The 21298-nt window shown below is 37.8% G+C and overlaps 1 protein-coding gene across 2 annotated transcripts in view; it reads right to left on the reverse strand.

Annotated features, from left to right (window-relative positions):
- SEC22A (SEC22 vesicle trafficking protein homolog A (S. cerevisiae)) overlaps nt 1-21298 on the reverse strand; it is a 72963-nt gene that overhangs the window by 46026 nt on the left and 5639 nt on the right. For both annotated transcript variants that reach the window (XM_011971555.1, XM_011971556.1), the window contains 3 exons: nt 19504-19704; nt 4861-5024; nt 3295-3489 (listed from right to left, as the gene is read on the reverse strand). In XM_011971555.1, coding sequence (XP_011826945.1) covers nt 3295-3489; nt 4861-5024; nt 19504-19685 — 541 coding nt within the window. In that variant the 5' untranslated portion in view covers nt 19686-19704. The remainder of the gene's footprint in view (nt 1-3294; nt 3490-4860; nt 5025-19503; nt 19705-21298) is intronic.

Raw genomic sequence — 21298 nt, forward strand, 5'->3', positions numbered from 1 at the left:
ATGCAATTCCTAATGCTAGTCCAAATCCTGTGCCAAAAAGCAATAAAAAAAAATGATATAAAGCATATTCCTGGGTCAACTGACAAAAAAGGAAAGTTAGCAGTACAGTAGATAAAGTATGGTATGAACAAGAAATTTACTGAGGTTGACATGTGTACTGTGGTTAAGTAAGATAATATCCCTAATTTTAGAAAATACTCTTTGAAGCAGTTATGAAGAAAGGGTTCAGGAAAAAAAATAAATCAGATAGTTAAGTAGGTAGGTAGATAAAATGAGAAGACAAATGTGGTAAAATGTTGACCAAAGGTGACTATGGGAACAGGTGTTATTTGAACTTTTCTTACTCATACAACTTTTCTGTAAGTTTGAAATTACTTCTAAATAACAAATTTAGAAATTAAAAATTAAAAAAAGCATTGAAACATTAAAATTAACCATACTCTATTGGAAAAAAAGCTTTCCAGAATCTAGTATATACCCCACTATAATAAATAAGCAGAGCACAAAACACAAAGTAACCCTTTTTAATGAGTCGCCTAAACATCATTGCATAGCACTGTCAATATAGCTGGTCTACATCAAGGGCACTAAACAGCATGCAGGATGTAATTCCCCACTCCTATGCTGGACTCTGCTAATCTACACAGTAATTTTTTTTTTTTTTTTTTTTGAGACGGAATCTTGCTCTGTTGCCCAGGCTCGAGTGCAGTGGCACAATCTCAGCTCACTGCAACCTCTGCCTCCTGGATTCAAGCAGTTCTCTGCCTCAGTCTCCCAAGTAACTGGGATTACAGGCACGTGCCACCACGCCCAGCTAATTTTTGTATTTTTAGTAGACAGGGTTTCACCATCTTGACCAGGCTGGTCTTGAACTCCTGACCTCGTGATTCAAAAAGGTACATGTTTGTTACAGCTTAATTGAAAATTTCGCCCTTTGTCAATACACAATGATAAATGTGTTTGTCTCGTATTCTATAGTTGATATTGTCTTGCATTTTTATTTTTTTATTATACTTTAAGTTCTGGAATACATGTGCAGAACATGCAGGTTTGTTACATAGGTATACATGTGCCATGGTGGTTTGCTGCACCCATCAACCCATCATCTACATTAGGTATTTCTCCTAATGCTATCCCTCCCCTTGCTCCTGACCCCTTGACAGGCCTGTGTGTGTGATGTTCCCCTCCCTGTGTCCATGTGTTCTCACTGGTGAATTGGAGATATTTATATGAAGTAGACTAGATTAAGAGGATGGACAGGTCACACAGTTGCTGACTTAACTGTTTTTCTGGTTCTGCTGAAGGAAGGGAGAAAGAGATCACAAAACAAACTGGTAGACATAGGGAAGCCGACTTTAGCTCAATTACGTAAGGAAGATTTTCTTTTTCCCCTAAAGGCTTAGGTTGGAATAATTTTTTTAAACATACAGTCTGACAATGTCATATGCTACCTTATAAAACAATGAGGTGTTCATTTTAAGCAAAAGTTTATATCCTTTCACAGTTGCTGAAGATAGTATTCCTTCTTTGGGATGGAAGGTTTGAGCAGATGATCACTAAAGTATTTACACCTGTGACAGTCAAGCACTCTGGCCTTAAATGTAGCCATTTTGACAAAATGTAAAGCACTTTACATGCCTATAAATAGGCAGTACAAATAACCTATTTTTCATTTCTAGAAAAATGTTTACAAAGAAACCTTAAATGTTTTCCTAGTCATATATGAAGATCAAATCAGATGTATTAGACTTAAATCTCAGACCTCAAACTATGAAGCTACTAAAGATAACATTGGGGAAACGCTCCAGGACATCTCTTGAGTAATACTCCACAAGCACAGGCCTCCAAGACAAAAGTGGACAAATTGCATTATATTGAGTTAAAAAGCTTCTGCACAGCAAAAGAAACAACAAAGTGAAGAGACAACCCACAGAATGATAGAAAATATTTGCAAACTGACAAGGGAATGTGAATCCCTATATCCATCTGACAAGGGATTAATAACCAGAATATATGATGGGCTCAAACAACTCTATATGAAAAAATCTAATAAGCCTATTAAAAAATGGGCAAAAGAGCTGAACAGACATTTCTAAAATGAGACATACAAATGGTAAACAGGTATATGAAAAGGTGCTCAACATCACCAATCATCAGAGAAACGCAAAACAAAACTACAACGAGACATCATTTCACCCCAGTTAAAATGGCTTTTATCCAAAAGACAGGCAATAATGAATGCTGGTGAGGAGGTGGAAAAAAGGGAACACTGTTGGTGGGGATGTAAATCAGTACAACCACTATGGAAAACAGTAGTAGTTTTGAGGTTCCTCAAAAACTAAAAAGAGAACTATCATATAATCCAGCAATCCCACTACTAGGTACATACCCAAAAGGAAGGAAATCAGCATATCGAAGAGACATCTGCATTCTCATGTTTACTGCAGTCTATTCACAACAGGTAAGACTTGGAAGCAACCTTAGTGCCCATCACCAGACAAATGCATAAAATGTGGCACACATACACAACAGAGTATTATTCAGCCACAAAAAAAGAATGAGATCCTGTCATTTGCAACAGCATGGATGAACTGGAGGACATTTTATTAAGTTAAATAAACTAGGCACAGAAAGGAAAAGTTTACATATTCTCATTCGTGAGAGCTAAAGTTTAAAACAACTGAACTCATGGAGATAGAGAGTAGAATTTTGGTTACCGGAGGATGGGAAGGGTAGTGGGGGTGGGAGAAAGGGGGATGATTAATGGGTACATAATACAGTTAGCTAAGATGAATAAGATTTAGTACTTGATACTACAATAGGGTGACTACAGTCAACAATAACTTATAATTTATTGTACATTTTAAAATAACAGAGTACAACTGACATGTTTATAACACAAAGAAATAATAAATGCTTGAGGTGATGAATACCCCATTTACCCTAATGTGATTATTACGCATTGCATGCCTGTATCAAAATATCTCATGTACCCTATAAATATATTACACACCAAATATGTACCCATGAAAATTAATTTTTAAAAATTTTAAATTTAAAAAAATGTTTTTCTAGCAAAGAGATCCTCTGAGGTTGCTATTTGAAAGTATTTTCCTGACTAGTCACATATCTGGTAGCTTACTTTATAAATCACTGAAAAAGGATTGCTCTGAACTTCTATATTCTCTCATGTACTTGATTTAAAATATTAGAATGAAGTAATTCATTTTCAAGAGCTTCTCAGTTCTTCCCAAGGATTTTTAAAAAATAAAATAACTGAGATCCAGAACTCACCAGAAGAAATCTTACCAGCACCTTTACAGTCAACAGAAAATGCTGATGTGACTCCATTGGCTGACCCCAGTTCGCACATGGAAATTTGATAAGGAGGTCTCAGCTTGATTTCCGTCTGCATGTCAGAAAGATTTATCTTGGTTGAAAGAGACCTGGGATTATTATATCGTTGCTTGGTCCTCTGAATGAAGTTATCTATGTAAAATAAAACATAAATTTCCTTGCAGTCACTTGTCAATTAATCGTTTCAGAATATGATGCTTATGGATAGTAAATATTACAGGTAGTTTATTATTCAAAATTGTTCAATTTGTCACGAAGTATTCCAATATTACTTGTGTTTTGATTAATATATCATGAAGTCATCAGTTTTACCCTCTAGAAATCAGTAATTTTAAATAAACTAAGGATTTAACACTACCTAAGTATATTACATCCACTTCAAGAAATTGCAAAAACAAAAAAGAGCTTTAACTTTAAACCAAAGTCTTGATTTTTTTTTTTTTTTTTTTTTTGAGATAGGGTCTTGCTCTGTCATCTAGGCTGGGATGCAGTGGTCCAATCATAGCTCACTGTAACCTTGAATTTCTGTGCTCAAGTGAATCTCCTGCCTCAGTCTCCCAAGCAGCTGGGGCTGCCACCATGCCCAGCTTATTTATTTTTTTTGTACAGACAGAGTCTCTCTCTGTTGCCCAGGGTGGTCTCGAACTCCTGGCCTTAAGTGATCCTACTGCCTCGGCCTCCCAAAGTGCTGGGATAAAAGGCATGAGCTACCACACCTTGCCCAAAGTCTTGATTTTTATAGAGATTCCTATCTCATGAAATATTAAATCTGTCAGATTTACCAGCTGCAATTACATAAGAACACACACTAGAAGTTGCATGTTTTTATAAATCTGTTTTCTTGTTATTGCTTACACCATTAGAATGTAGGTTTTAAAGAATAAATTGAATAAAACTAATATAATACATTTCCTAAATATTTTCCAAGTGGAATTTTATTTTTACTATTTACAACTTTTTCCTTCTACATCAGAAGTTGAGCAAACTACTGACCACAGGCCAAATCTAGCCTGCTGACTATTCTGTAACGTTTTATTAGAATATAACTGCACTCATTTACGTACTGCCTATGGCTGCTTTTGAGCTACAATGGCAGGGCTGAATAGTTGTGACAGTGACTATATGATCCTTAAAGCCTAAAATATGTACTATCTGGTCCTTTCCAGCAAATGTTTGCCATCCCCTATTCTACATGAAGCAGACTATAAAAGATTATTACAGAAACACAAAAGTCTGAATCTCTGGCTTACAAATTTCTCATTGAGAAGTTATCCTCTGGCATTAATTATTTGGACCAATACTCAAAATCCCCTTCACAGTTCAAACACAATTTTTTTTCTAATAAGCATCTAAGTAAAAAGTTACCATAAGTTATAGATCATTTACCAAATTACTCTATCAAAAGCAAGATAGCTGAAGTCCCCCCTCCACCCAATATTAGATTTAAAATTACTTATGATTGGATGGAGATGAATAAAAAGGAAAAAAAAATCAGGCCCTTACCAAATTCAATGAAACAGTATGGTCTGACAGCAGTATTTGTCTTCATCATGTTATAAGTAGTAATGAACTCCTTCTGAAGCTCATCCAGGAAAGAGAAGGCGAGAACATTTGGGTAATTGTCAGTGCACAACATCATGTAGCTCACTCCCAGAGAGCTAATAAAACTACAGTGTAAAAAACATTGGTTTTAAAATTTCAAATTAAATCAAGGTAATTCACTGCTTCACAAGACTGGTTCCATACACCATAAACTGCTACTACGGTGGCAATGAAGATCTTAACATTTATTATATATTCTAGGAAAAAATTTAAAGGAACCAAAATACAGTACTATTTTAAGTTGTGGTTTAAAAACAGATGACAAAAAATAGAATGTACTACAGAGGGACATACAATATGGTTCTAACATTTCAGTTATCACTAGGGGTAAAAAGCAGGGGAACGGATATACAAATGTATTATAAATATTACAGACAGCTTAAAGTCTAACCCTTCAACATGTTCCCCACTTTTGAGTCCAGAACCCTTTCAAGATTCTGATGAAAGGAACACTCTCCCTAGAAAGATGTCAGAACACAGAGGACTGCACACAATTTCAAGGTGATCACTGACCTCTTGAAGTCATCAATGACATGCCCCAGAATCAAATCCTCTGCTTTACACAGTAATTGATTATGAACCATGGGAGGTGGGAATTTATGAGTTTATATAAAAACGCAAAAGTAGAACTGAGGGCTATGACTTAAAACAGAATGCTGAGTGTTGACTGGTAAATGCAGAGGTAGTGCTAGCAATGGAAAAATCAGCATTTGCAACCAACATGGTAAAGATTGGATCAGGCAAGGACAATCATGGATGTTAAATCTAGGGGGAAATTTTTATGGATTAGTATATTTGCATGGTTTTAAAATGTCTTTCCATGGATTGTTTCTTAGTTGCAAGGGGAAAATATTATACAGTAGAAGCTAGACAACTCCTTCACCAAGTACTCTCTAACATCATTAATGTTAGATGGATACTGTGTCTCCAGATGTTATATCCTGAGAAAGATACATCAGCTATATAATATTCTGAGAATGCATAATTTGAATTTCATCATAAGAAAACACCAAAATGATCAACATTCTATTTTTAAAAAGGAAAAAGTGTATTCTTTAAAAATTCCAGGGTTGTAAAAAAGAAATAAAGGAAGTGGAAATGTTGCCAATCAAAAGAAGCTAAAGAGGCTGGGCGCGGTGGGGGCCTGTAATCCCAGCACTTTGGGAGGCCGAGGTGGGCGGATCACCTGAGGTCAGGAGCTTGAGACCAGCCTGGTCAACATGGTGAAACCCCGTCTCTACTAAAAATATAAAAATTAACTGGGTATGGTGGTGCATGCCTGTAATCCCAGCTATTCAGGAGGCTGAGGCAGGAGAATCGTTTGAAGCCAGGAGATGGAGGTTGAAGAGAGCCGAGATTGCGCCACTGCACTCCAGCCTGGGTGACAAGAGAGAGACTCTGTCTCCCCCCCAAAAAAAAGCAGCTAAAGAGATATGACAACTAAATGCAATTCCTAATGCTAGTCCAAATCCTGTGCCAAAAAGCAATAAAAAAAAATGATATAAAGCATATTCCTGGGTCAACTGACAAAAAAGGAAAGTTAGCAGTACAGTAGATAAAGTATGGTATGAACAAGAAATTTACTGAGGTTGACATGTGTACTGTGGTTAAGTAAGATAATATCCCTAATTTTAGAAAATACTCTTTGAAGCAGTTATGAAGAAAGGGTTCAGGAAAAAAAATAAATCAGATAGTTAAGTAGGTAGGTAGATAAAATGAGAAGACAAATGTGGTAAAATGTTGACCAAAGGTGACTATGGGAACAGGTGTTATTTGAACTTTTCTTACTCATACAACTTTTCTGTAAGTTTGAAATTACTTCTAAATAACAAATTTAGAAATTAAAAATTAAAAAAAGCATTGAAACATTAAAATTAACCATACTCTATTGGAAAAAAAGCTTTCCAGAATCTAGTATATACCCCACTATAATAAATAAGCAGAGCACAAAACACAAAGTAACCCTTTTTAATGAGTCGCCTAAACATCATTGCATAGCACTGTCAATATAGCTGGTCTACATCAAGGGCACTAAACAGCATGCAGGATGTAATTCCCCACTCCTATGCTGGACTCTGCTAATCTACACAGTAATTTTTTTTTTTTTTTTTTTGAGACGGAATCTTGCTCTGTTGCCCAGGCTCGAGTGCAGTGGCACAATCTCAGCTCACTGCAACCTCTGCCTCCTGAGTTCAAGTGATTCTCTTGTCTCAGCCTCCTGAGTAGCAGGGATTACAGGCACACACGACCACACCTGGCTAATTTTTGTATTTTTAGTAGAGACGGGGTTTCACCATGTTGGCCAGGGTGGTCTCAAACTCCTGACCTCAAGTGATCTGCCTGCCTTGGCCTCCCAAAGTGGTGGGATTACAGGTATAAGTCACCACGCCCAGCCAACACAGTAATCTTTACTGTAAAACTCTGATCCATACTGGTCACCTTACTGTTTTCTTTCTCAAATAACATAGAAGCAGAATTTATTAATGTTTAGAATAAATAAGTTCACAGGATTCAAATTTAACAAGAATGAAAAATAAAAGGGTATACGGCACTTAAAGTGTCTTATCACTCTTGCCCAGATACCTAGTTCTCCTTCCCTTGGGCAATCCATGTTAGTAATAATTTCTTATGTATCCTTCCTGTGAGAGCTTGTGTGTAAGCAAGTAAATATGTGTGTGAATATATACATGTGACATATATATATACACATGAATCCCTTTTAAAAGACCATCCCAGGTTGCCAAATGGGCTTGGCACCTACTAGTCATCTATTACTAGTGGTATGGGATATACTAGTGGTGAAATAGTTCTGATCTTATGGTTCTAGAGTAGCCTGGTTGTTCCTTTCTGAAGCATCACTTAATACACACTCATTTAGGGCAACGTTTTTCAAAGTGCAAGTTGTAAACCACTATGTCATGAAACTAGTTTAGTGAACTACAGCATTTTCCAGAAATTGAAGTAAAATATAACAGAAAGTATTGGAATACATATTGTTTCATAAAACTTTTGTTTTAGTTTTCTATATGTGTACATATAGTGCTTACAAAGTAAAATGTATCTCTTCTTAAGGATCATAGTCAAATTAATTTAGCCATAGCATATTGCCTTTTTCTACAAATTAATACCTAAATCAAAGGCCAAAATATGCTTTCTCAAATGATTTTCTCTTTCCAAAAAAAATCTCCACTGTCATTATCAAAATTATTTGACATGTCATTAGCATTCAAATATACCCCATAATAACCTCAATAACCTGAAGACAATTGGTAATTGGCTTCCACACCCTAGGAACTCCCAACTGGCTAGCTAGGAGTTATTTGATTATCCTTCATTAATACGACTGAAGGTTTTAGAATCCATTTTTTGTATTGTGTCAGAGTCTTACTGTATTTCCATATTAATAACAGAGTCAGCCACAGACATCTACATGACAGTTTATCCCGAATGGTTTATCTTACTTGTGCTAAATGTAACTAGACAATTGTATGTAAAATAAAGGAAACCCTATGTCTTTAACATGGCATGTGAGCATTTTCAGGAAGTCTTTATTTTACTACAGTTGCAAGATTCTCTCTGAAAAGGCTATAGTGTGTTCTATAACATTATGGCTTTTCATAGTAAATTTAGCTTTGTAATGCTTTATTTGAAATGCAAAGCTAGTTTTCCCAAAGTACATACAGTTCCATTTATGTTTGTGATGGAAAAAATTCTGCTTTTTCAACAATCATGGGACAGATTGAAATACTCCCACCACTTCACTGAGGACTACCCATAAAATAGTCTAAAGTCATTATAGGCATGCCAGTTTGTGCATGCTTTTGCTGTGTTCATCAGGTTCACCTAGTGAATATTTTATAGATAGTCTGGCAGATGTCTATCTGCCTTGAGGAGAAAGAAGAGAAATAGTAGTAAGAGTAATAGCACCACGTAGTTTACTGACCACTTAGTATAAGCTAGGCCCTTTGCTAAGTATTTTACGTATTTAGTTTCATTCTCACAATAAAGGGGCACTATTATCTCCACTTTACAAATGAAAGAAAAGAAACTCAGGGAGGCTTAGTAACTTATCCAAGGTCACACACCATTAAGAAGCAAAGACGGGATGAAGTTAGTTGATTCCAAGGCCCACATTTTTTCCACAATACAATAGCAACTTCCATGTAGTATAGATTAACCAATTATTCCAAATTCACCAATGTTTTTTCACTTTTTCCAAGCCACAAATCAATCTCTATTTTACTCCCTAAATTAAGAGTAATGAAACTTGAGAGTTTTGGAACCTGTATTACAGTTATCTTCTGCAAGCCCTCCCAACCACTCCACTTCATTTTGTACAACTCTACTCCTCCCTCTCTACATTCTAGCCACCCACTGGCCTTATTTCAGATCCCCAAGGATACCAACCCACTTCCAGCCCTCCCACTCCCAAACTGAGAAACTTCATGATTTTGTCTTCCCCAGTGCTCCAATTCTGACCTGGCTAATTCCTACATATCCTTCAGTTCTTAGACTGAAAGTCCTTCCCAGAACACACAATCTAAACTGATCCCACTCCTACATAGTATATCATAGCAGCTGTTAGTTTTCTTCACAAACTAACCCAATTTATAATTGTATATTAATATATTTTTGTTGCAATGTCTCTCTCACTAATATACACACTCCATGAGAGCAGGGATGATTTCTGTATAGCTCACCATTATATTCTTAGCACTTAGAATATTTTGTGTCTAGTAAACAAGAAGTGCTCAGTGAATAAATGACTGCAAAGGTGGCATCATTCTTTTACTAATTTATACACTAATTTGTTGAGTATATCATGCACCAGTAATTGCACAGCTTAGTGGTATCTACACGAAGCAGCAGCTCAATAAATACTTAACTAAACGACAGAAAACAGTAGAACTTCACTTGTCTTCTAGTTACTGTTCTCCAGAAGGCTTTATTTAGGGTTCAGGTCAGTAAATCTTCGACATGTCCTTAAGAGAGGGATGTTCTCAAGAGCCATGTAGAATTACTCACCTTCACAGTGAGTACCTCAAGAATGGCTATGCAGGTCTCAAAGACTTGTCTGCTCTCCCTTTATCACTGTCATTACTCACACACAGACAGACACACATACACACACACACTCTCTCCTCTTTTCTCTACCTTGGGCACAATTTTTAAATCGCCAAGGTTTTTCCTACTTCGCTCTAATTTCCTTTATATTGTCTAGCTCCATTCCATTTCCGGGCTTTGGTGCCAATGGGGTTTGGTCTTTATTGCTACTGCTTTTCTTTTACCTGAGGAATTTATCCAATTTCATTACATGTTTGGTTCTCCTCCCTGGCACACCCACTAGGAACTTCTTTAGGGTCAAGCATAACTTAACAGGTAAGACTGGCAGAAGTCCAAATACCAGATACAGGAAATTTACCCCTTCCAATCTCTTTGCTATAAAGCTAATTCTATAATGTGTCCAAGCCATTCCACAAGTGATTCCTACATCCAACAAAATGAATAAATGGTTTTACACATTAAACTTTTTTTCTGGTATCTAATTTTATTTACAAACTGTCAAAGAAATTTTACATATCACCAATTAAACACTGATATTATTAGGACAATTCTGGCCTGTTGCACCAAACTAAATAACTAGTAATAGCAAAGATCTTCCTCTCAGCAGAGAGAACACCTACCACAGGCCCAGCATTCTACTTCACAGGCTTTGATGTCAAAGATAAAGTCCCTGCCTGCCAGGAGCTTACCATATAATTACTGGGGATGTGCTTATCACAGTGATTTACAAACCAAGATATATACATAAAATGTAGCATGCTAAATGACAAGGTACATATATAGCAAAGGATTTAGTATTGCAAACTGATTTATGAACTGATATATTATTTGTATTACATATAACATGTAATTTTCATGCTATAATTGTACCACTATACATAGAAACTCTGCTTATCCTTTGTAGTCATGTTTGCCCAGTGAACAGCTTTCCTGGGTACAGAAAAGTTATTTAATAGGACATACCATCTCTAATCTCCTGTTAAATTTGCCAAATATAAAAAAATGTTTTGGGCTGGCCGTGGTGGCTCACGCCTGTAATCCCAGCACTTTGGGAGGCCGAGGCAGGTGATAATGAGGTCAGGAGATCAAGACCATCCTGGCTAACAAGGTGAAACCCCGACTCTACTAAAAAAAAAAAAAAAACACAAAAAAAATTAGCCGGGCGTGGTGGCGGGTGCCTGTAGTCCCAGCTACCCAGGAGGCTGAGGCAGGAGAATGGCCTGAACCTAGGAGGTGGAGCTTGCAGTGAGCCAAGATCTTGCCACTGTACTCCAGCCTGAGTGACAGACCGAGACCCCATCTCAAAAAAAAAAAAAAACAAAAAAAAATGTTTTGGAATAGAGCCTTCCACATTGAATTCTATTCTCTAAAATAAAGTGTTGAAACTTTAAAATATTAAATAGGGCCAGGCACAGTGGCTCACACCATAATCCCAATGTTTTGGGAGGCTGAGGCAGGAGGGCTACTTGAGCCCAGGAGTTCGAGACCAGCCTAGACAACAAAGTGAGATGCCATCTCTACAAAAAATTGTTTTAAATTAGCCAGGTGTGGTGACACACACCCATAGTCACAGCTATTCAGGAGGCTGAGGCAGGAGGATCGCGTGGGCCCAGGAGTTCAAGGATGCTATCAGCTGATTGTGCCACTGCACTCCTGCCTGGGCAACAGAGCAAAACCCCATCTCTAAAAATGAAAAAAAAAAATTAAATAGAGAGGCTCAACATTAACAAAGTGAGCATATCTTATGAATTGTATTATCACCAAATATGTCTCGATGAAAACAAAAGACTTTGCCACTAGTGGGAGAGTAAGGAGATAAGAATGAAGGCTCAGTAACACTGAGTGTCCACCACATGTAGCATTTTACCAGGAACTTCCTATTTTCTCACTTACTCCTTTCTCACATGGCTAACTTTCAATTACCCTCCAATGGTGAAGCGCCAAATCATGAATAAATCATCCTATGAATAAAAGACCCATTTTAGCCACAAATTTTAACATCATTAAAAAGGAAAATATTTATTAATATGAAATATGCCAGATGACGGTAACTCACAACAGTAACCTAAAGAAAAATCTGAGATCATTTTAAGAAGCCAATGGTAACTATACCATGAGCGACTTGGATAAAACACAGAGCAAGCAAAGATTGCCTTTGACATCTTTATTCCCTTTTCTTCAGAGTTAATCTCCCAATTCACCCTTTCTCACTTCCCTAACACAGCCACATTCTAGAGGATGAAGATCCCGACTTTTTTAGATAACTGATCAGATAATCCATAACTTATGTATTGGGTATATTTCCCAAAGCTTATTGCACCCAGATCTCATTTTCCCACAGAAACTGTACAATAACAGTAATTAGGTTCCTAGGCCAGTTCACAAGAGCCTATTTAACATACACGCTGCTGAAAAGCTGTACATTTTGCCATAATAAGCAGGAGAAAAGGAATGTGATGCCAGTAATGAGACAAAATAGGAAAATCGAATACCCAGGTTATCTCCTTCCCCCAACTGGTTTAGTAGCTACAGGTTGGTTGCATTTCCCTGCCACACCCTCTCCCTTTCAAACACCTAGCCTCCAATGAGACAATGATGTCCCATTAATTCTAGGATTCACATATACTCTGTTCCTCATCATTGTCAACCAATAAAAGAGAGGTGTGGTATTTCTCTTCATTCTCTTCCCTGGTTCATTTCTCTCTCCATAAAAAGTGAAAATAATTAGGAGAATTAGGAACACATGCTGCCAAGAAAGGGGTTAAGGGTAAAGAGCAGCAGTCATTTTTTACCAGATAATAATGCAATTCCTGAATCCAAGATTGTGGTTCAGATATATCGTTTACTATTTTTGTGATGTTGAAGGATCTGCTTTACATTCCTAAGTCTCAATTACCTTATCTGTAAAATAGGGTAGTGATAGCACTACCCAGCATCCCTTCCCTCTTTCCTTTTGGGGAATTACCTTCAGCTCCATTCTGTCTGCCTGTGGTAAAGCTCAAAGGGGTAAGGACACGTGATGCAGTCTTGGCCAAATAAGAGTACCTCATCTCCTCTGACAACAACGTTTACTTAGTCTAGAAATGGTCAATTACACAAGCAAAGACAATGTCTTGTTCTTGAGACATGGAGAGGAGTTGCTCAGTTGGACTGAAGTAAGCCTAGAGCTGTCTGTGTAGTGTTTTCAAGTCTGTAGACAGTATCTATCTGCAAAAGGTAAGAGAATGTAGAAATGAGAAAGATTCCTGACAACATCTGTGAGGCCAGCTCCACCACTACCCTTCAAAATACCCATTTTTCCTTAAGCTAATGTGAGTTGTGTGTCTGCCCCAGCAATGGAAAAGAGCGCTATTTAATAGCCCTTCACGGAGCTGTTAGAAAGCTTAATGATAATGTCAGTAAAGTACCTGGCAATTGCAAGTACTCAATAATTGGGTTATAGCTTAAGTTGTTACTCTAGTAATCAGAAAATATCCCAAAAGAGTGAAAGGGAAAGACTGCTAGACACTAAAGCCAAAACGCAGGTAAGCCTAAAATAGTATTCCTGGCTGGAGGTAGCAACATAGGGAGAAAGTGAACCCTAAGGCAAGGAAAGAACATTAGGAGGCTCACAGCCATTATCTGGCTTCAAATGAATTCACAGTGAAAGAACTAAAAAATTTTACTTCTTGCACTAAAATTCACAATAGGATATGACTGGCTTCCCAAAAGGTATTTGTCTTTTCAGCATCTTACTGTTTAAATAAAGAGATTTCAAAAAGTACAACTATGATTTTTAAATCTCTAAAGCCAATTGTAAAGTTTTAAAGATCTCAGATGACTCAACCTAATTTTCATATGGTTCATACTTACTTTAGCCATTTTTTCTCTTAAGTGGTAACATAAGTTTATTCATTAAAAATTCATTACAGTGGCCAGGCGAGATGGCTCAAGTCTGTAATCCCAGCACTTTGGGAGGCCGAGACGGGTGGATCACGAGGTCAGGAGATCGAGACCATCCTGGCTAGCAGAGTGAAACCCCGTCTCCACTAAAAAAAATACAAAAAACTAGCCAGGCGAGGTGGCGGACGCCTGTAGTCCCAGCTACTCAGGAGGCTGAGGCACGAGAATGGCGTGAACCTGGGAGGTGGAGCTTGCAGTGAGCTGAGATCTGGCCACTGCACTCCAGCCTGGGCGACAGAGCGAGACTCTGTCTCAAAAAAATAAATAAATAAATAAAAATTCATTACAGTCTAAGGAAAAAAACCTTCCACTTACAAAACAGATGAATTCCTTAAAATTTTATATAGAGAGAATTGGAATATCACTACAGAATGTGAGAAGAAATCATAAAACTGAATACCCCACACTACACACCATCCTGCCCAATCAACAAGGTTTCTCTGTCACTCTGAATGCTGTCATACTCCCAAAACAACCATCCCTCATTTAGTAGCTACTATGACACGCACAAGGAACTGTGCAAGCACAAGCCACGCTCCACAGAACGTCCTTCACTGGCGAAGCAGAAGTATCCAGCCACTACACTCATTTGAAATTCATCATTTTCCCAATACAGAGGAGGAGAAAACTAAAGGAATCTTCTCAATTTTATTTTTAAATTTTATTTATTTATTTATTTTGAGGCAGAGTCTCACTCTGTTGCCAGGCTGGAGTGCAGTGGCACGATCTCAGCTGGGTTCAAGTGATTCTCTTGCCTCAGCCTCCTGAGTAGCTCGGATCACAGCCTCTGCCTCCTGGGTTCAAGTGATTCTCTTGTCTCAGCCTCTTGAGTAGCTTGGATCACAGATGTCCGTCACCACACCCGACCTTTTTTTTTTTTTGTATTTTTAGTAGAGACAGGGTTTCACCATGTTGTCCAGGACGGTCTCAAACTCCTGACCTTAGGTGATCTGCCAGCCTTGGCCTCCCAAAGTGCTGGGATTACAGGTGTGAGCCACCAGACCTGGCCTAATTATCTCAATTTTAAATGTTACTCCTCTATTTTTTTTTTCTTTCAAACTCTGGTCTTCCCTTGCCTATTCAACCAGAATTTAATGTGAGGTATCAACTCATTTGGCACATAATTATACACTTAGTGATTCTGAGATTCTGTGAAGAAAGAGTACCTCAATTTCTATACAAATCTGAAAACCACAATGCCAAGAGTTGAGGAATCAAAAATAGTATAAGCCATGGCAGATCAATTCCCTCAATGAATTACAACCCTGTTATAGAGAGGATAGAGAAATAAAATTAAAAATAAGAAACTTTAGTAAGTGATGAAAAAGGCAGTCAACCAAGTTCTACAGGAGATCTGTGAAAGCAGTGAGATCATTAGAGACATGAAATAGTAATGAGAAAGAAGGTGATTCAAAACAAGTAGGGTTTGAAGGAAAGAAGCATTTAATATGGCTAGGAGAAAAGAGGGACAGCATGGTGGCAATTTCAGGCTGTGCTACGATGTTGCTATGGCAGACCTGTGAGTTTTATCTCGCAAACTCATAGTGGTTAGAAAAAGAGTTGTGATGTGAGAATTTTAAGTCAGGTAACACACAAATTCTCAATTTTATGCATTTCAGTCTAAGCTCAATGTCATATAAGGTAAAAACCTCAATAAACATAAAGTAAACCACAAGATCTCTTATTAGCGATAGAAAATATATGAAATCCAGGTCCTTGTCAGGAACTTGAACTAGAACTTCTGTTTTCCAATCCTTATTGAAGGTTTGGTACAAAAAAACACGCATAGACATTTTTCTATGCATGGCTCTGAAAGCCAGGTAATCTTTTCCTTTTGACTTACCTGAATTGTATTCTTGAACTAGACCAGATTAGACTTCTGCTGATTTATCCCACTCCTGAACTCTCATAATTATGGTTGCTGGAAGAATGTTATCCAAATGCTGTCCTCTTTATGTACTTCAGGTCTCAGTAACAGGAAAAACAATGTTTTTATCCAATGGACACTAAAACCTATGGATTCTCCCCCTTTGCTTTGGTCACAAGGAAACTCAACGGTAATATGTGCAACCTTTCTCTAACAAATGGATAGACTATCTAGTTTGCATCTCCAGAAGGAAATGTTACCGCAGTTTATTATTCTCCTGTATCTATTTTCCTTCTTCTGACTCCCTTACTTGGCCCCTTCATTTTTTTTTTTTTTTTCCTAAATTGCCTCAAATCCTTTGTGTGGAATAAGCTGGAGTACAACTAAATAAAACTACATAATACAAAATCTAGAATTTTCAGTTAAATAGAATGAAGGGATGTTAAAATGTTACATTTTACTTTTAAGAACAGTCAAAATAAATTTTTTTAATTTTAAAAAAGAGAGTCAAAAGAAAAAAATTGCAAAAGTGTTTAAGTCCAGCACACCTACCAGAATTAATATACATTCAAGCCAATCTCCTATAACTTTGATATTTGTTTATACCACTATACATTCACAAATAAAACTCAGAATAATGACCCAGGGCACTAACAGAACCTATTAAATAAAATACTGAAATATTTCAAGTTTTTCCTCTAAAAAAATAGAAGTAGGTTGAGACATCATTTTACATATATTTTAATCACCATAATCACAATATTTTCTAATTAAGCCCTCAGAAACCCCAATTAAATATAACATCTTACCATTATCTTACCATTACCCAGGTGATCCAAGAAATTGTGGACATTCTCTAAGGTTCTATCCTGGGCCTCTCTCTAAACCCAGTAGGCATTTTTCCCCTCACAATATCAACCACATCTACGTGAATGTTTCCAAAATCTCTATCCCATCTCCACTGAACCACCTTGTCAAAACCTCAATTTATTTATTTTATTTATATATACATTTTTTGAGACAGGGTCTTGCTCTGTCACCCTGGAATATAGGGGTGAGATCACAGCTCACTGCAGCCTCAATCTCCTAGGCTCAAGCGATCCTACCACCTATGTCCCCAGAGTAGCTGGGACTATGTTATGCTTGGCTAATTTTTTAATTTTTTGTAGAGACGGGGTCTCCCCACGTTGCCCATGCTGATCTCAAACTCCTGGGCTCAAGTGATCTGCCTGCCTCAGCCTCTCAAAGTGCTGAGATTACAGGTGTGAGCCACTGTGCCTGGCCTAAAACCTCAACTTAAATAATTAAAGTGGGCCAGGTGCAGTGGCTCATGTCTGTAATCCCAGTACTTTGGGAAGCCAAGCAGGAGGATCACTTGAGCCCAGGAGTTTGAGGTCAACCTGGGCAACACGGTGAGACCTCATCCACTAAAAATAAAATTAGCTGGGTGTGGTGGTGTGCCCCTGTCGTCCTAGCTACTTGAGAGGCTGAAGTGGGAGGATCGCTGGAGCCCAAGAGGTTGAGGCTCAGTGAGCTGTCATCATGCCACCGCACTCCAGCCTAGGTAACAGAGCAAGCCCCAGTGTCTTAAAAAAATGATCAAAATGGAGCTTCATTATCTTTCTCTTCTGCCTCACACCTCATAAACAGTCTGTTCCAAAGATCTCATTTCTGGCAATGACACCATCATTCTGTCCAATTCCAAGGCTTCAGTCATCTTTGCCTCTTCCTTCTTTTCATCTCTGGTATTCCATCCTATCCAGCTTGGTCACTTCTTTTGAAGTGATCTAACTTCAAAGTGATCCCCAATCAAACTATTTCTCTTCATTATCATTCTAGTTCTTTTGGCATTCTAATTTTCATTTGCACATTTATTTTCTTATTTCAGGCCCTAATAATAAGTTGGCCTCTCCGCCTTATCTCTCTCCTCTTGGACTGTCCATCTCACCCTAAGTTCCACTGTCTCAGGACTGTTTTTTATCAAGTCACTTCCCTTGAATTTGCAGCAGAGCTTCCTATAACATATTACCTCAAAGTGACACCCTTCAATCTGAACTTTCAGGGCAATCCAAGATCTGGCCCCATAGTGATTATCACACGTGTCTCACAACTATCCCTAAATCACCATCCACTGACCCAGGATAAGCATGTTAATACACCTACCATGCTAAGTCATGTTCTTTGCTTATTCTGCCTCTCCTCCGTACACCTGGAATGTCCTCCTCCCTACCTTAGCCAACTCTTATTAATTCTTCAGGACATGGCTCATGTCTCATCTCAACAATGAAGTCCTCTGTTTACTATATCCTATATGGACTGTGTTTTTACCTTATTTCCTTCTGTATGTGTAATCAATATCAAGCTGCTCAGACGTTAATCGTTCCGTAATTGTTTCACGTCTAAGTTTTCCAAGGTGGTCTCATCCATTCCCATGGTTTTAATCACAAACTGTAGGCTGACTTCCAAATCTAAATGTCTATACTTGTCCTCTTCACTAAGCTTCAGACTCATATCTCCAGCTGCTTACCTAGCAGTGCCCCCTGGATGTCTAATGGGCATCTCAGATTTAACATGTCCAAACAGAACTCTTACTTTTTACCAATCAGACACACTTATCCTCTCCTTTCTTGCTCATTTGAGCTTCATTATTCATCCAGTTCCTCAGGTCAAAAAACTACAGGTGATTATTCTTCTTTTTCCCTCACATCCCATTTCAATCCAGTAGGAAGATTTGCTGGTATTAATCCCAAAATATAGCCCCAATCTATTTCTATTCATTACAACCCTAGCTCGTTACAATCAGCACCTCCACCTGAACTTCTCTAAGAGTCTTCCATCTGACCTCTCTGCTTCCACTTTCTCCTTTATTCTTTACAGTGCAGCCAGAATGACCTACTCTAAGCCAAATGAAATCATGTAACTCTCCAGCTTAAAACTACCCGGTATCTTCCTACTGCATTAAACTAAACAGACTAATAGACTCCAAACTTACTACATAACCTGCCCCATTCCTACCTTTCTGGCCTCACTTTCTGCAACTCTATTAATCGTCCATAATGCTTCAGGATCACTGGTTTTCTTTCTGTCTCTTGGTATGTAAAAACGGGCTTCTCCACTGGCTGCTACCTTTGCCTTGCTCTTCATACACAGCATCCTTCATATAACTACCTCCTCTCTCATCTTTTAGGTCTCTGCTCAAATGTCACCCTCTCAGAGAGTCCCTTGACCACCATAAATAGTCACTCTCTAACCCATTTGCCCAGTTTTACTTGATTTATATATGATACAGTGATAAGTGCTACCCCCTCCCACTAGATGTAAGCTGCTTCAGTTCTTTGAGGGCAGATATTAGGTAAAAAATTTTATTTCCAATTATAATTTGCCTACTACACCCCTAGGTAAGTAAGAATGCAAATAAATACTTAGTGATGAACTTATAAGAGGACTATCTATGATCTGTGCAACTATAAAATTTCCTAGAGCCAGATATAAACACAAAGAAACTACAAAAAGGCTGCGGCTGACATGATGACTATTTAGTATAAGTTCAGAATATGATTCTTGACTTGAACAGGCTTTCCTAATCACTCCTTTCTATTGCAACCACTTAAACTTCATTAAAATGACAACTACTGGGCAAGCGAGTCAAATGAAACAAACTGAAGTCTTACTTAATGTTATAATGTCCAGTTTTCAGTGTACATCTATCAGGAAGTTGAGCAAGTTTCCTCGAGAGCATTTTAAAATACTTTCTGCACTCCTGCATTCCTGTGCTTTGTTCATAATCAGTAGAAGCAGAAAGTGGCAGTCCATCTCTGACACGAATGACTGAAGCAGATAAAATCATAGACATTTCAACCAACAGAGAAGACCTAAAACAAAATGAACAATTTGGGTTAGATAAAAATTAAAGCCAAACTTGATTAGCATATGTAAAAATGTTCAACTTACAAGTAATATAAGAATACTAATTAAAATAGCCAGGCACAGTGGCTCACACCTGTAATCCCAGCACTTTGGGTGGCTAAGGCGGGCAGAGCACAAGATCAGGAGTTTGAGACCAACCTGGCCAACAAGATGAAACTCCTTCTCTACTAAAACTACAAAAATTAGCCGGGCATGGTGGTGCACACCTGTAATCCCAGCTACTCAGGAGGCTGAGGCAGGAGAATTGCTTGAACCTCGGAGGCAGAAGCTGCAGTGAGCTGAGGTCGTGTCACTGAGCTTCAGCCTGGGCAACAGAGTGAGACTCTGTCTCAGGAAAAAAACAAAACAAAACAAATTAAAATAACATATTATGCTTCACTTAACATATTAGCTTTTTTTTTTTGAGACAGCATGTCGCTCTGTCACCCAGGCTGGAGTGCAATGGCGCCATCTTGGCTAACTACAACATCCCCCATCCAGGGTTCAAGCAATTCTCCTGCCTCAGCCGGGGATCCCATGCCACAGGATAGGATGTGTCTGGGACCACCGGCGCCCGCCACAGTGCCGGGATTACAGGCGTGAGCCACCGCACCCAGCCACATTAGCTTTTTAAAAAATAATACTTCTGTCTGGCATTCTTGTAAGTACAGATGGAAGTAAAAACTGGTACAAACAGTTCTCAAAATGATTTGGCAATTTCAACAGGAGTTTAAAGGCATATCTTTTGACCTCAATAAATTTAAATATATACCTGTCTTGAGAAAAATAATCAGAAATCCAGACAAAATTTTAAACAGACATTCTTCCACTCAAATAACTGAAAGCAATCTAAATATCCTATAACATGGTGATGGTTAAGTAAATTATAGTATATTCATATAACAGAATATAACGCAGCAACTAAAAGTTATGTTTGTGGAAAAAGTTTAATAATGTGGTAAAATGCTTATATGTTAAAGAGAAAAAAGCAGGATAACAATTGCAAATGTTGTTTTACATAAACATAAGGATAAAGAGGCAAAGATAAAGAGAAGGAAAAAGGGATTGAAAAATGGATGCAGAAAAAGATGCCAAATTAAGAATATGCCCACCTCTACGAAATGGTATTATGGGTAATTATTATTTTGTAATTTCCTAAATGTTCTCAATATTCACAGTAGACATATACTACTTTTATAATCGACAAAAAATTATTTAAAGTAAATCCTAAAGCTAAAGGATATTGGTTTTAATGTTGTTCTCAATTGTTTTACCAGGAAGTAAATCTTAATGGCCTATTTTATTGGATTCTCTTCTTGCTTTACAAAAACAGATGAAAGGACTTCACAGGCCTGAGTCTGAAGGAGCTCAGGTCAACAGTCACTCAACCTTTCATAAAATATACAGTGGCTCTCAAACTTCAGCTTGCATAAGAAGTTGATAGTTAAAAATGCAGATTTCTGGGCTCTGCCCTCAAAATTCTGAACCACTGACTGTGAGATAGGGCTTGACAATCTGCTCATTGTCTAAGGCTCATACTTTTTAAAACATTAAATTAAA

This window comes from Mandrillus leucophaeus, unplaced genomic scaffold (genome assembly GCF_000951045.1).
Source record: "Mandrillus leucophaeus isolate KB7577 unplaced genomic scaffold, Mleu.le_1.0 Scaffold123, whole genome shotgun sequence".
Lineage (NCBI taxonomy): Eukaryota > Metazoa > Chordata > Mammalia > Primates > Cercopithecidae > Mandrillus > Mandrillus leucophaeus.